This window comes from Vespa velutina, chromosome 1 (assembly GCF_912470025.1).
Source record: "Vespa velutina chromosome 1, iVesVel2.1, whole genome shotgun sequence".
NCBI classification, from domain to species: domain Eukaryota; kingdom Metazoa; phylum Arthropoda; class Insecta; order Hymenoptera; family Vespidae; genus Vespa; species Vespa velutina.
The window spans coordinates 12,195,224-12,209,051 of record NC_062188.1 but is presented as its reverse complement, the minus strand read 5'-3'; the positions used below and the strand labels follow the sequence as shown (position 1 = coordinate 12,209,051).

At 28.7% G+C, this 13,828-nt stretch overlaps 6 protein-coding genes across 15 annotated transcripts in view; 2 read left to right on the top strand and 4 right to left on the bottom strand.

Annotated features, from left to right (window-relative positions):
• Nucleotides 1–8,297, top strand: part of LOC124955599 (gamma-aminobutyric acid receptor alpha-like) — a 24,533-nt gene extending 16,236 nt beyond the window's left edge. For 2 of the 5 annotated variants that reach the window (XM_047510221.1, XM_047510231.1), the window contains one exon: nt 63–8,290. In XM_047510221.1, coding sequence (XP_047366177.1) covers nt 63–590 — 528 coding nt within the window. In that variant the 3' untranslated portion in view covers nt 591–8,290. Of the gene's footprint in view, nt 1–62 lie in introns of all 5 variants that reach the window. The other 3 variants (XM_047510261.1, XM_047510250.1, XM_047510239.1) reach the window with 3 other exon arrangements.
• LOC124955659 (glycerol-3-phosphate phosphatase-like) lies at nt 1,491–3,838 on the bottom strand. Its single transcript, XM_047510421.1, has 6 exons — nt 3,353–3,838; nt 3,087–3,247; nt 2,825–2,962; nt 2,531–2,738; nt 2,295–2,436; nt 1,491–2,225 (listed from the first exon to the last, which is right to left on the bottom strand). Exons 1-6 carry the CDS (start codon nt 3,438–3,440, stop codon nt 2,039–2,041), a joined length of 924 nt encoding a protein of 307 aa, XP_047366377.1. The 5' UTR covers nt 3,441–3,838; the 3' UTR covers nt 1,491–2,038.
• Nucleotides 4,906–7,102, bottom strand: LOC124955647 (glycerol-3-phosphate phosphatase-like). 4 transcript variants are annotated; one of them, XM_047510397.1, is made up of 5 exons: nt 6,971–7,102; nt 6,047–6,139; nt 5,736–5,984; nt 5,359–5,616; nt 4,906–5,274 (listed from the first exon to the last, which is right to left on the bottom strand). In XM_047510397.1, the coding sequence occupies exons 2-5, from the start codon at nt 6,132–6,134 to the stop codon at nt 4,937–4,939; spliced, it is 933 nt and encodes a 310-aa protein (XP_047366353.1). In that variant the 5' UTR covers nt 6,135–6,139; nt 6,971–7,102; the 3' UTR covers nt 4,906–4,936. The 4 variants fall into 4 exon arrangements, with proteins under 4 accessions (XP_047366353.1, XP_047366333.1, XP_047366343.1 ...); XM_047510377.1 differs by lacking the exon at nt 6,971–7,102 and adding an exon at nt 6,472–6,611; XM_047510387.1 differs by lacking the exon at nt 6,971–7,102 and adding an exon at nt 6,369–6,427.
• LOC124955618 (zinc finger protein 431-like) lies at nt 6,808–8,810 on the bottom strand. Its single transcript, XM_047510297.1, has 4 exons — nt 8,111–8,810; nt 7,927–8,030; nt 7,500–7,837; nt 6,808–7,392 (listed from the first exon to the last, which is right to left on the bottom strand). The coding sequence occupies exons 1-4, from the start codon at nt 8,306–8,308 to the stop codon at nt 6,962–6,964; spliced, it is 1,071 nt and encodes a 356-aa protein (XP_047366253.1). The 5' UTR covers nt 8,309–8,810; the 3' UTR covers nt 6,808–6,961.
• On the top strand, nt 8,726–11,356 carry LOC124955646 (probable protein phosphatase 2C T23F11.1). 2 transcript variants are annotated; one of them, XM_047510351.1, is made up of 5 exons: nt 8,726–8,994; nt 9,184–9,412; nt 9,566–9,771; nt 9,865–10,090; nt 10,160–11,356. In XM_047510351.1, exons 2-5 carry the CDS (start codon nt 9,226–9,228, stop codon nt 10,486–10,488), a joined length of 948 nt encoding a protein of 315 aa, XP_047366307.1. In that variant the 5' UTR covers nt 8,726–8,994; nt 9,184–9,225; the 3' UTR covers nt 10,489–11,356. The 2 variants fall into 2 exon arrangements, with proteins under 2 accessions (XP_047366307.1, XP_047366318.1); XM_047510362.1 differs by having other exon boundaries at nt 9,153–9,412.
• Nucleotides 10,940–13,828, bottom strand: LOC124955611 (ADP-ribosylation factor GTPase-activating protein 2). Of its 2 annotated transcripts, XM_047510273.1 has the most exons (8): nt 13,719–13,828; nt 13,213–13,404; nt 12,984–13,115; nt 12,861–12,893; nt 12,193–12,492; nt 11,836–12,110; nt 11,374–11,740; nt 10,940–11,291 (listed from the first exon to the last, which is right to left on the bottom strand). In XM_047510273.1, exons 1-8 carry the CDS (start codon nt 13,791–13,793, stop codon nt 11,040–11,042), a joined length of 1,626 nt encoding a protein of 541 aa, XP_047366229.1. In that variant the 5' UTR covers nt 13,794–13,828; the 3' UTR covers nt 10,940–11,039. The 2 variants fall into 2 exon arrangements, with proteins under 2 accessions (XP_047366229.1, XP_047366240.1); XM_047510284.1 differs by lacking the exon at nt 12,861–12,893.

The following is a 13,828-nucleotide window of genomic DNA, read 5'->3' as shown; positions in this document are numbered from 1 at the left end:
ATCGAAAAAGATTATGAAAAAAGAACTAATTGATCACGAATTGTTGCGATCGTTTATTTTAGAGTCGCCGAAAGAATTCTGGTAATTCGATTCCCGGAAGTAGCCAAAATTTCACGGTGAACGATGATGGTTTCATCGAGGTGATACCCTTGTCTGCGATTCCTGATCGGGAACGAACTATCGCTCATTGGCAATTACCCTGCATTTCTTGTTCTCCATCAGTGAGCCATCCTCGTCGAGAGAGTTCTCATCAAACAGTTTCAATTCCGATGCCAATACCACAGCCTCAGCCTCAACCTCAGACTCAGCCTGAGCCTCAACCTCAGCCTATATCTCAGTCTCAATCACAGGCACAGTCACAGCTTAGGAAATCTCCCTCACCCCAAAGAGTTGGTTCTCCGAACAAAAGAATTGCGCCGAGAAAAAGACGAAGACGGACACCGAAATATAACTCAGTTTCAAAGATCGATCGTGCCAGTCGCGTCGTTTTTCCTCTCTTTTTTCTCGCGATAAATGTCTTCTACTGGTACGCTTATCTTTCTAGAAGTGAGCGTATCAATTATTATAATTCGAATCCCAACGGTGCGTGATAAGATGAGAAGGAGCCTACACTCGCTCCAATTTTCAATTGCTATCGATCTTGCAAAAGATATATAAGAGAGAATCGAATAGTAGAATCTCTTGGAAAAACGATAATGTTTTAGAATCAAATGCTTTACCGAAAAATGTTCCTCTTACGAATATTTATATGTAAATACGCATAACCCATAAATATGAATTTATAAATCCTAGTTGTACGTTCTCCTTCTTTTGTTTGAAGCGAAAATTAATCGGAACACCTGAGCTTTCTGACCTCAATATGGTTTAATCGTTGTCTCAAGTATTCCTTTTAAAAATAAGTGGTTGTATATACATATGTTTTTTCAAACTTGACCTCAAACGTAAGAGCCATTAACACCAAGAAATATGAACACAATTCGATTAGAAAAAAACTCGTACAAAATCTTTATGATCGTATTTCTTTTTTCAAACGTTATTACAAAATTATCTATCATCATAGATTGAATTATCAATCAAGCAAAGAACTGATTTGATATTATTAAAAGCTCGCTGAATAATAACATTACTTTAATAGTATTGTGCACAAATATACGTTATATTCGTAATAGCAACAGGTGACCTATCCATTTTCTTATGTGTAATAGGTATATGTAATGTGGTTTCGAAAGAGCTCATAAACCTTGGCATCCATTGTTAAAAGCCATAACAAACTTCCTTAACATGTTTGCAATGCTATTAAGATTATTTTCACCACAGAAAATTTTCTTTCGAACTTAAGATTCTCGAACTAATGCGGCTAGAGTTTGTCTCGCTCGGAAAATGTATACGTGTGTTGTTCATTTATTATAATCTAGACGTCTCCGCTGAAGTATTACATTAAATATTGAATAATCGATACCCTTGTGTTTTCATTTCTTTATAATACAATATATGTACAATGGTGCTTTATTATTGAACATTACATAAAATATTGCATAAACGATAATAAAGTATAACAAATTAATTGTTATCGTACATAGATTGAAGTTTTAAGACACTTAATACACAAAGATATTAATTTATTTTATTTAAATGTTTGATTTTTAAATTCTATATAACTTTTTTTAAACATCCTAATTTATCAACATGCCTCGACTACTAGTACATACACATCATTAATATTTTATATATTAGAACAAAAATAAGATCTTATTTTGCAATAAAAATATTGTTTATGTCTGTGCGTTAACAGATAAATTTTTTAGCTCATTAACTAATATTGACATCAAGTTCTTTTACTGCTATTATATAACCGCTAATATAACGAAAAGAAAAATCAATTACAAGAAAAAATCGGAATATGATGGAATTATTCTTAGAGATTTCACAACAAAATAAAGATCTCTGTTCATGTTTGTAATATATAAACTTCTTTCCAATGGAATCTATCGACAAATCATATTAAAAATGTTAATTGTTTTTAATCTAACAGTTATTCTCAATTATTTGACAAAACATGGAACACATCTAATAACTGATTGGTATAAAAATCAGGTATCGCGAGGTCATCTTGTATTTTCTCAGATGCTATAATAGATTCTATCTCGGACTTTGTAGTCACACCTGATAATACAAGTAATGTCTTGAAACCACAACGTTTTCCCAAAAGAATATCGGTCTTAAGGCTGAAATAATTAAATTTTTTTTTACAACAATTTTTGAATTCAATTAATTAAATATTTTTTAATATTTACTTATCCCCGATCATCAATGTTCTTTCAGGATTTAAGTTATATTTCTTTTTAATATATTCGCTTAGGAATGTTTCTGGTTTCCCAAGCATTATGGCAGATCTATTGCTAGCTACTTCAACAGCTTTTATAAAGCAACCACTACCTGGATAAAGATGAAAATAACGTAACACTTTGTTTGTTTTCCACATAAAGAAATAAATAAAACATGCATACTGTTAAAACATGCATAATGTTACCTGGGTATTTATTTGTATTTGGAGAAGGTCTGTCTGTATCACAATTCGTTCCAATAAAATGAACATTAGGATTTGCTAAATAAGTAGTGGCTTTTAACAATTTTGGATAACTAAAATATTTATCGAAACCTATAATTACAGCACCTATATCTGGATCTGGTTTAAACTCTTTTACTAAATCCAATTCATCTCCTTCCATAGCATCAGGCTATATAACAATATGGTATATATATTGTCTTATATTTCAATAAAGTATGAAATCAACTGTTATACCTAATGTTTGTAATAACTTACTCCGATACCACAATGCTTGATGCCTACTTCTTCTAATTCCTTACCAATTGCGGTACTTCCAATTATATAAGCTGTTTTCTTAAACTGTTTTTCTTTAAGATAAACTGCTGCTAAAAATGATGTACATACTATATCATCCTAAAAAGAAGAACTTTATATAAACATAAATAAGAATATAAATATATGTAATAAAATAATAGAAACAAAGAAAGTAAAATGTTTTAGTAGAAACAAAAATTTTCTTTTTGTTAACGATACTCACTATAGTTGCTTTATAACCAAATCCTTTGCATTTTTCTACAAATTCAGGTCTCGTTCTCGTGTTATTATTTGTTATATAAAAAAATTTTTTCTTTAATTCTATAAGTTTATTCACAGTTTCAGGTGATCCTGTTATCACATCATTTTCTTTCCATAAAACACCTTGACACATTATTTGTTATTTTAATATTAGTAATAAAAAAATCGATTATTTTTAATATTACATAAATATTGTAAATTTTCTACATTAATTTTTAAATATATTACCATCACAATCCGATAAAACAATGTCAATAGAATTTAGGAAGCTTTCCAATGTATCTTTGGATAATGATGTCAATTGTTTTGGTGACATTATGGAAACACCTATATTTCGATATTTAGATGGAATGAAATTGATTTTTGCGTAGAGACATATGACTCTTATCAGAATAATTTTACTAGAACAAACTTAAATGTTAAATCCTAATATCTAGCACTACATTGCTCGACTGCATGCCGAGCATTAACGAAATAACCTTGACTGTGGAACGTTATGTAATCATATGATATATATACTAAGATTGAGTGCAATCCATTAAAAAGCAGTTGAGTATAACTTGTGATAACTATATCATACTATCAACGAAATAATAGCTCTTAACTATCATATCCTCACTTTTGATAGATGGCAGTTTATTCTTAACTTACATAATGTTCTGATTGATTATAGCTCTATATAGTATTGTTTTGTATTGTTCGTTAAAACTGATAAACTTCAAAGATTTCTCATAATAATAAAAAATTAATATAAATATATAAAAAAGTTATACCGTGTTTAATTTGTAATAGATTATTGGTTGAACGTTTTAATATTTTTAACATTATAACTTTATTTTCTTCCTTCAAAAAAGAAAGAAATCTTTTGTTAACCCTTTGAGTTCTATGGGCGCACATATGCGTCCAACGAAAGCTATCGATATAGAATACGGACGCAAATACGCGCTCGGCAGATGCTATCAGTATGGCCTATAGACGCAAATACGCGCCTGGCAAAAATGATCAGTGTACTATGATCAAATATATGTTCGGCAAAATATATATAATTATATATATAATTATAATATATATATTATTAATTATAATATATATATTTCTTAAAATTTATATATTTTAAGCCTTTCCATGATTATATAATCCTTCTTATGATTTGTTTAATTTTCTGATTTTGAATATCCAAATACATTATAATTATCAAATTACGGGGATTTTAAATTCTAGCAGGTGAGTAAACAATATATATTGAAAATAAAAATGTTTTCATTCAATGTAGAATAGACAACGGAATAGTAATTGGATTGTATACTATATTATAATGTATCATACACCGTCGACGAGATCCATCTACGCAAAAAAGCATTCAGTCCCCGGCGATCGTCAGCGCCAGTCACGCACCGTCCGTACGGACTGCATAGGCCACGAGTATTCAGCACTCAAAAGGTTAAAGTCTAGGTTAGATAGACTATTTTTAAACTGATTGATATCAATAAAAAAAGATATAGATATTTTAATCTTTAAATAAGCTAAAATTCCATTTAATGTTTTATTAGTAGAAAATATGATGTTTATATCATAAATGATTTATATTAAGAATTGAAGTATATTAACTAGTCTAGGTTAGATGGTCTATTTTTAAACTGATTGATACCAATAAAAAAAGATATAGATATTTTAATCTTTAAATAAGCTAAAATTCCATTTAATGTTTTATTAGTAGAAAAAAATGATGTTTATATCATAAATGATTTATATTAAAAATTGAAGTATATTAACAAATTGTATTTAAATTTTACCAGTTCATAAATTTTTTTTTTATTTAGAGGTAAATAATTCTATATAATATAAAAGGTCTCCTAATGCATCAATATAGTAGTCAGGAACAAGCTCTTTTTCTTCTGGCTTATCTGACTGCTTCCACTGTTCTACTTGCTGTAAATTGGTAACTCCTGTTAAGACAAGCAATGTTTTAAAACCATATCTAGTCCCAAGCAAAATATCAGTATTGCATCTGTCTCCTATCATAAGAGTCCTTGCAGGATTTACATTATATTTCTCCTTTAAAATATTAGCTATATAAGGTTCAGGTTTGCCCATTATAAGAGCTTTTCTTTCTGCACAACTTTCTATACAACGAACTAAACTTCCTGTACCTTTAATAAGAATTTAAATGATTATTTTTACATATTCATAATTAATATTTAAATATATAAACAAATTAAAAATTTAATCTTCACCAGGTACAACAATGTTTTGTGCAAGTGGAAATCTTTCATCAGTATTTGTTCCAATAAAATGTACATTTGGATCATTTAGATATGTTGCTGCTTTAACCATTTTTGAATAACTAAAATGTTCATCAAATCCTACAATTACAGCTCCAACTTCAGGATCCTTATTAAATATTGTATATGAACATGGTATGTCCGGATTGATGACATCTGGCCCTACTCCATAATGTGAAATACCAACTTTTTCTAATTCTTTTGTTATTGCTACAATTTGAGAACAATACTAGATAAAACTAACTAAACATATTTAAATAGAAAACTAAGATTTCATAGATTAATGAACTGTATATATTCAAAGATTATCAATTGATAATATGTCTTACCTTCAGAGCCAATAACATAAACTTTCTTAGAAAAACCTAACTTATGTAGATATTTAGCAGATAAGTTTGCAGTACATAAAATATTATCTTTTGAAGCTTCAAATTCTAATATTTTACATTTATCCATAAATTCTTCTAGTGTTTTTGTACTATTATTGGTAATATAAAAGACTCTATTTCCCAAAGCATGGAGCTTACTTATTACAGCGGATGCATTCTTCAAAGGTGTCATATGCATCCATAAAACACCTTCAATATTTATATATATGCAATTACAAATATAAAATTCAGTTATAAACAAATTCACTCACCATCACAATCTGTGAGGACAGTGTCGAAAGAATTGAAGAATTCAATAATCTCCTCCTTGTTCAATGTTTTAAAATTCACAGCTGCCATTTTATCTGAAAAAAAGGTTTAGTAATTAAAATAATATAAAGAAATAAAATAACCTCAATCTTTCTCTACGATTAATACAATTTATCAATGCTACCAATTACAGTCACCAATGCAACAACTGATAAAAATACTGGAAATAAATCGATCGAATATTATTATTTAAATAAAGTTTTCGAATATAAAATGATTATTATCTGAACTTAATTTTTATATATAATAAATCTTAAATCTTACGTATGTATACATTTCTAAAGAAAAATTTTTTATAGGTTAAATATTCAGAAGATTATGTTTTTTTTTTGCGTGTCGTACGTTAACTAATATAATATCTTCTTACACTTTTTCTCGCATACGAATAACTATTTGACAAACTTGTTTTCTTCTTAGATTACACCAATATTTTAATTTCTAATCTTTATTTATTTTAACCATACTTTTTGCTTCTAACTAAAAATCTTTTGGAAATACACTATTTTAAAATGAAATCGTAAAAAGTTTTATTGAATATTATCAAATATAATATAGAACGAATAATAAGAGATACAGTTGATTCACTTGCAAAACGAACGAAAACATTAATTCCAATTAACGATTGAACCTGGTACTAGCAAATTTTGTAAAGATATATCGAATACTTATCTATTTAAAACAATGTACATATTTTATTAAATGAAATTTTTTATTAAAAATTAGTGAGTACAATTAGTAAGAGAGGTATCATGGTACTGATTCATGTTTCCTGTCAAGAATATGTTAATATAACAACGATTTATTTAAAAAGTTGTCATTTTTTATTATCGCACATTATTTTCTTATTATTATATATCTCAACTTGCATCTATGCAGGAATCATCGACAATATCAGTTTTCCTTTCCAAGAGTTCCTTTTCTATTTGATGAGTAAATACTATTCCAGCCAGAGTTGTTACCATACTCTTCCTAGGTATGCCAGCATCTTTTCTTTTTCTACGTTGAGATTGTTTAGGTATTTTTTTCTTTATTTTACTTTCGTGTATTCGCTTATGTTCTATTAATTTTTGTTTTGATGATAACCCTACTTTACATATATCACAAATAAATCTCTGACCCAAGTGACAAGTTTTTATGTGATTTTTCAAATTAGATTCAAACAAATACGATCTTTTACAATCTTTATATGGACAAGGTATTAGAAGTCTAGATTTTTCATGAATTTTGGAATGGATTTTTAAACGAGTTTTAGTTGAAAATGCTTTCTCACATTGATCGCATTTATAATCTGCAAAAATACAAAATAGACATTAATTGTAACTACAGTAGATAACTTTATCAAAATAATTTTTCTTTTATATATACATTTTCTTATTATTATAATATAATGCATACCATTAATATGGTGTGTTTTTTTATGTTTACAAAGTAAAGCCCATTTATCAAAAACTTCAGAACATTGTAGAATTTGACAAGGATAACTTTTCTGTCCTTTTTCATGCATTGTTTCATGACGTTTCAATCGTTTTATATTTAAGTATCCCTTATTACATTTACTGCATTTGTATGAAGTCACATCAAAATGTACAGCAATATGCTGAACTAATTGATGCTTTTTACTAAATACTGCATTACACTCATTACATGTTAAAATGTTATCATTATTATGTACACGTGTATAATGACGTTTTAGATTATGATAATTACTGATCATTAGAGAACATTTGCTACATCTAAAAATAAAATTATATTATGAAATATACAAAATTTATTTTACATATATGAAATATTATGTGAAATATTATATGAAAGACATACTTACTGTAATCTTTTCTTTGTAGGATTATGCACTTCCATATGTCTTTTCAAATGACTAGAATTAGTATAAGCTTTGATACATTCAGGATAATCACATTTATAAGGCCTCTAAAATGTATAATGAAAATTAAAATTTTTTAGCTATTACAATATATACGAAACTAAAAGATATATTTAAAAAATATTACTTCTCCTGTATGTAATCTTATATGTCTGTCTAATCGAGACTGCTTAAAATATGCTGCATTACATCCAGTATGTTTACACACATATTTTTTATCACTTTGTTCACTCTTAGTAGAAATATTTTGAATACTATCAGATTTAGTAAAGTTTAATGTTTCATTCAGAATTTTTGGTGGACTTTTTATTTTATCTTGACCCATTATATACCAATGTAGATGTCTTTTTATAATTTAAATACAATATCTATATAATATTCTCTGTAATTTATTAATATTATTATAAAAAAAAATATTTCACAGTACCTATATTATTTAAAAAAAGTATTTTTAAGTACATAAAAACTGAGGTTAAATTTTCTGAACTAATCGAAAAATTTAATTGAGTTTAATTTTCGGATATTCAGTTTTAAAATTATATCAGACTTTTAATATAGAATAATCTCTTTCCTTTTTATTCATTTTTTAAAATAATAAAAAAAACAATTTTTTTGTTATAAATGAAACGTTATTTATAATAAAACTAAAAAAAATATTTCAGAGAAAATGTCATATAATAAAATAAAAATAATGTTAGAATTCTAAGAATATAACAGGAAGCAATTTTAAAGAAAATAAAGCACGTCACAGTAACTCTGTAACAACGAAAGGGACCACTCGCGATCAGCTGATCGCGTTTCGTTATTTCGTTACAAATAAGACTGACGTAAGTCAACCTATCATATAAATCGGCACTTTCTTACCGATTATTAAAAATATGGGAAATAAGAAGAATTAAGAATAATCTATATCGTAAATTAATACAAAATATTAGAATTTATTTTATTTATCATTTATACTCTTCAAGAAAAGGTTAAGTTAACACGCATAAATTTGAACAATACGTGAAGGTAAGAATTTTTTAAATCAAAATACCACGAATACATTATAATTTATATTATGTTATTAATGCTACATTGTGTATTCAATATTATGCTAGTTATAAATTCAGTTAGACAATTACGTATACATTGTTTTGTTCCTACATTATTATATTCCTATTTTCAAGAATTATCAAAAATATTATATCATATTTCTAGATATGATATAAATACAATAAAAGTAGTGATTTAAGAAATACGATGGGGCAAACTTTATGCGAACCAGTAACAACTAAAAAGTCAGCATGTTGTAGAGATTCCAATTATCGCGTGGGTAGTTCTTGTATGCAAGGATGGCGAATTAAAATGGAAGATTGCCATGTGCATATTCTCTCTCTTCCAGATGACCCAAGCACTGCTTTTTTTGCAGTATATGATGGTCATGGAGGTAATAATATTTTTGTATTTTGCATAAGTAGCACAGAATGGATACAGGTATACATGTAGATATATGTTGTAATTCATATATTACATTTAATTTAATTTTAGTATTGGTAGAAAAATATAAGAAGCTATTTGCATTGAAAGTTAAAACTAATAGGTGCGGCGATAGCTCAACATGCTGGAAAATATCTTCATGAATATATCACCAAGCGAAGTGAGTATAAAACAGGAAATATTGTCCAGGCTATGCAACGAGGTTTCTTGGAATTGGATAAGGCAATGCAAAATGATACGGTACTTAGAGAAGAACAATCAGGAACTACTGTTATTGCACTACTTATTAAAGATAATATTTTGTATAGTGTAAGTTTCTATGATCCAGGAATTATTTGTAAAATATATAATATTTAGCTGATTTTCGTTTAATTCACACATAAATATATTATATTTGTTTAGGCTAATGCAGGTGATAGCAGAGCAGTGGCAAGCATTAATGGAAATGCAGTCCCACTTAGTCGAGATCATAAACCTACATTGAAAGACGAACGTGATAGAATCGAAGCTGCAGGTGGTTGGGTCGAATTCAATCGCGTTAATGGTCACCTTGCCCTATCCCGTGCTCTTGGAGACTTTATGTTTAAACGTAACAATCATATGTCACCTCAGAAACAAATTGTAACAGGTAAGAAATACTTTAAATTGTTATAATAATACATATAGCATATTTGAACATTTGAAATATTTTGTTTAGCTTTTCCCGAGGTACAACAATTTCCTATAACCGAAGATTGGGAATTTGTTGTCTTAGCTTGTGATGGAATTTGGGATGTTATGACGAGCGAGGAAGTAGTAAATTTTGTAAAAACTCGTTTAGCTTGGTCAAAATTCGTAGGAACCGAAATGGAAGGTGTTATGGATCCTGAAGAAATATGCGAAGAATTAATGAATTGCTGTCTTGCACCAGATGCTTTAATGGGTACTGGTTGCGACAATATGACAGTTGTACTAGTATGCTTTCTTCATGGAAAGCCATATTCGCATCTTATTTCACGTTGTCAAAAATCTAGTACAAATTCTTAGTCATTATAGATTGGTATATTAATACTTTCTCCTTTCTCTCTTTCTCTTTCTCTCTCTTTCCATTTTTCCTACCGTAACGATCATATCCTCTTCTCTTAACCATCATCGTTATTACCTTACGACCAAACTTCTTTATATTACACGTATATGTTGTAATTCAACACCAAGTATCGATGTTACGAAGTGGGGTTCGAACGAGTCGAGTTTTTAAGCATGAGCACTTTTCCTTTTTGATGAAAAATTTAGAGGCCTCTGTTTTAGATATATCAATAGATCTAACCTATTAGATAATCATAAAATTTACTAATTGCTTTTATAAAAACATTATCTCTGATTTTAATGTAAATTTAATTTTTTGAAACTATGCTTTTATGTGTAAATATATATGAATTCCATTACACAATTATGGATTCTTTAGGCCACATTTTTGGAAAACAGGCCGCACAGCAGCTCAATTATAAGTTTTTATTTACAATTCTGAAGAATGGACGAGAAATATTCTAACATAATTTGAATAACAATCATGATAAAATATCGTAAGATTTTCATATTTAGAGTCCATAACGTTCTTGTATAGAAGAAACTGCTGCATTGGCAAGGGAACTAAGTCTTCCTGCAACTTTATTTACACCTTGACGTACACTTTCGCGTACATCTTCCAAATCAACTACACCACCACGTCCTTCAATAAAGCGAGCCGTTAAAGAACCACTAGTCGGAAAAGAACTTCCAGTGCCAAAATAATCTGCTGACGATATACTGGATGAACCTTCAAAGCGGCGAAGGTTACTTTTACGTTCCCACTATGAATAAGTAAAAATTATAAATAAATCCATATTTTAATTCGAATAAAACTTTAGCAAAATAACGACTACTTTTACTTACTGAATCATCATAACTACTGTCTTGGAAGTACTGATCCGAACTAATAGCCTTGGCACTACCAAATTTCTTTTGAGCTTCTCCTTCTCCCGATGATTTATTATCGTTTTTACTATTATTTTGACGACTCAAAAGTGGTTGTCGTTTAGGTGGCTCTGGTTCTGCAATAACAACAACTTCTTCATTTTTAGTTTTGTTACTATTGTTATTAGAATATGGAATCGATAAAGCTGTATAAAATTCATCCAAGCTCATAAATAAATCACGATCAACATCCATATCTCTTGATCTAGGTTCAACAGCTGTAATAGTTTTTGATGATTCCTGAGTTATTGTCTTCATATCTCCTAAAGCTGAATGACTTGCACCACTAAAAAGAAAGTAGATAGTGTCAATCATTTATATGTTACTGTAATATTGTTGAAAATTATAAAAAATTTCATTTGACAAAATTGACAAAAATACCTGCGTGCGTTAAATCCCATTCCAAGACGTTCTGCCTGTCCAGCCTTTAATGGATCTAACTGTTTTGTTAGTTCTTCTACTTTTTTAGCTTGCTGATTTAAATTTTGCTCATAACGATAAGCAAATCGTGTAGCAATTTCCTCTCGTTCCTCCTTTGTTCCTTCATGTCCTGCCGTTTCATTCATTTCGTTTCCTATTTCTATGACGCTTTTTTCTAATTCATCAAAATTAGTTTTTACTCTTTGTGCTCCTAAACCACCAGTTTTTTTTCCAAACTGCACACAGGTAATTTAAATGATTATTTGCATTAGAAATTATTACTGTAATACTATATTTAAGTAATATAAATATGCTTACACCAGGTCGTTTAGACTGAACTTTTCTAATGCCAATAGTAGGTTTTCTTTCAGATTGTACAGATGAAACAGACTCTGAAAGTTTTACAGATGGTCCTAAAGAATTAAGAACAATCTCCGAAGATGCACTTGTGTCACTTTTCTCTATGACTTTTTTATGTATTGTAGAATTAGATACAATTTTTTCTTCTGTTGAAATGTTAGACTCGTCTAAATTTAAATCAAAATTTTCATGCTCTTGGAAGAAGTCCACATCATTGGATTCTTCTGTGTCTGGTTCCACGTTTTCCTCTAAGTGCAACTGCACATAAAATTATTATTCCAGATTATATTGATATTATAAGTATTTTGAACATCCAATCTTATAGAAGAACATGTAATACAAGCTTGTATTAAACTACTACAGTAAGCATAATTTTGATCACAAATATATGGTATGAATTTACATATATTTCAATGGAATGAATAAACATTTATAAAATGTAACATCTCAAATTTATGAGTGAACCAACAATTTGAATGATGATTGAGAGATGTATGCAAAAAGACACAATATTTTTCATTAGCAATTAAAAGCAATTTTTTTTCTTTATGTTTTTTTGAAAACAGTGTTAAGCAAAGATTAGTAAAATTAAAATAGTGCTTTGTGAAAATAATTTCACAGCTCACCAGTGTTTTATTTTTTGTTGAAGGAAGAAAAACCTATAATTAGCATATTTACAATTATAACTGTTTCAATCAATAGTATACCATATGTCAATTAATAAGAAATTAAATGATAAAAATTCTTACTTTTGTTCCATGACGTCGCATCGCTAGTGCAGACGCCAATGCTAATTTGTCCTTATATTGCATTGCGACACGAGAATTATACTTTTGTTGGGCATCTGTTGTAGTACAATTATATTGAGCAAAATATTTTCTCTACAAAGCACAGAATGAGAATATAATTTGTAGAAATATAATTTCATGATATACACAACATACAAGTAAATAAAAATAGTAGGAAAAAGATACTAACAGCATTAGCATTCCCGCCTAATTGCATGTTTCTTAATTGTAACCATGTCCAATTTGTATCAAGTTGAGTAGACCTTACGAATGTTAAATGAACTCCTAAACTTCGATGGACAGCAGAACAATCGATACATAGAAAAACTCCATAAGTCACGCTGGACCATGCTGGATTCTTTGCGTTGCAATCGAAACATGTCTATAAAAATTAATTATCATCATTAAATATTTGTTTAAAAACAGCTTATAAAATTATTATTAAAAAAGAAAAGAACTTTTAATAAGCACAATTACGAAATTATTTTATTAATGTTAATATCTTCACTATTGCTTCCAGTTCGCCATTTCCATAATTCTTATAAACGTTACATGAGAAAGTGAATATTCATAGATAATTCATAGGTTGGGAACATAAATAAAACGTGATATGATTTAAGTAGATGTAATTACTTGATGTTACAAGTTACTACATCTCTTTTTACTTATACAATAGAAGAAATAAATTAATCAGACCTTATTCGCTGGAATCGCACGTAATCTTTTAAAAATTTCTTCAATATCGCTCTGACTAGGTCCAAATTCTGCCATTTTTTGACGTGTTGTCAACCAGACTGCAATGAACT

Bases quoted from the DNA above. Each gene is read 5' to 3' on its own strand.
- LOC124955647 (XM_047510397.1), bottom strand. From the start codon at position 6,134: ATGGCAGCTGTGAATTTTAAAACATTGAACAAGGAGGAGATTATTGAA. The intron at 5,617-5,735 runs GTAAGACATATT...CTCAAATTGTAG, and splicing joins TTATGTTATTGGCTCTGAAG to CAATAACAAAAGAATTAGAA. The intron at 5,275-5,358 runs GTGAAGATTAAA...TTCTTATTAAAG, and splicing joins ACAAAACATTGTTGTACCTG to GTACAGGAAGTTTAGTTCGT.
- LOC124955659 (XM_047510421.1), bottom strand. From the start codon at position 3,440: ATGTCACCAAAACAATTGACATCATTATCCAAAGATACATTGGAAAGC. The intron at 2,963-3,086 runs GTGAGTATCGTT...TCTTCTTTTTAG, and splicing joins TTGGTTATAAAGCAACTATA to GATGATATAGTATGTACATC. The intron at 2,437-2,530 runs GTAACATTATGC...ATCTTTATCCAG, and splicing joins AAATACAAATAAATACCCAG to GTAGTGGTTGCTTTATAAAA.
- LOC124955646 (XM_047510351.1), top strand. From the start codon at position 9,226: ATGGGGCAAACTTTATGCGAACCAGTAACAACTAAAAAGTCAGCATGT. The intron at 9,413-9,565 runs GTAATAATATTT...TAAAACTAATAG, and splicing joins AGTATATGATGGTCATGGAG to GTGCGGCGATAGCTCAACAT. The intron at 10,091-10,159 runs GTAAGAAATACT...TATTTTGTTTAG, and splicing joins TCAGAAACAAATTGTAACAG to CTTTTCCCGAGGTACAACAA.
- LOC124955611 (XM_047510273.1), bottom strand. From the start codon at position 13,793: ATGGCAGAATTTGGACCTAGTCAGAGCGATATTGAAGAAATTTTTAAA. The intron at 13,405-13,718 runs GTCTGATTAATT...TAATTTTTATAG, and splicing joins GTGCGATTCCAGCGAATAAG to ACATGTTTCGATTGCAACGC. The intron at 12,493-12,860 runs GTGAGCTGTGAA...TTTTATGTGCAG, and splicing joins CAACAAAAAATAAAACACTG to TTGCACTTAGAGGAAAACGT.
- LOC124955618 (XM_047510297.1), bottom strand. From the start codon at position 8,308: ATGGGTCAAGATAAAATAAAAAGTCCACCAAAAATTCTGAATGAAACA. The intron at 8,031-8,110 runs GTAATATTTTTT...TATACATTTTAG, and splicing joins TAAGATTACATACAGGAGAA to AGGCCTTATAAATGTGATTA. The intron at 7,393-7,499 runs GTATGCATTATA...GTATTTTTGCAG, and splicing joins AAAAACACACCATATTAATG to ATTATAAATGCGATCAATGT.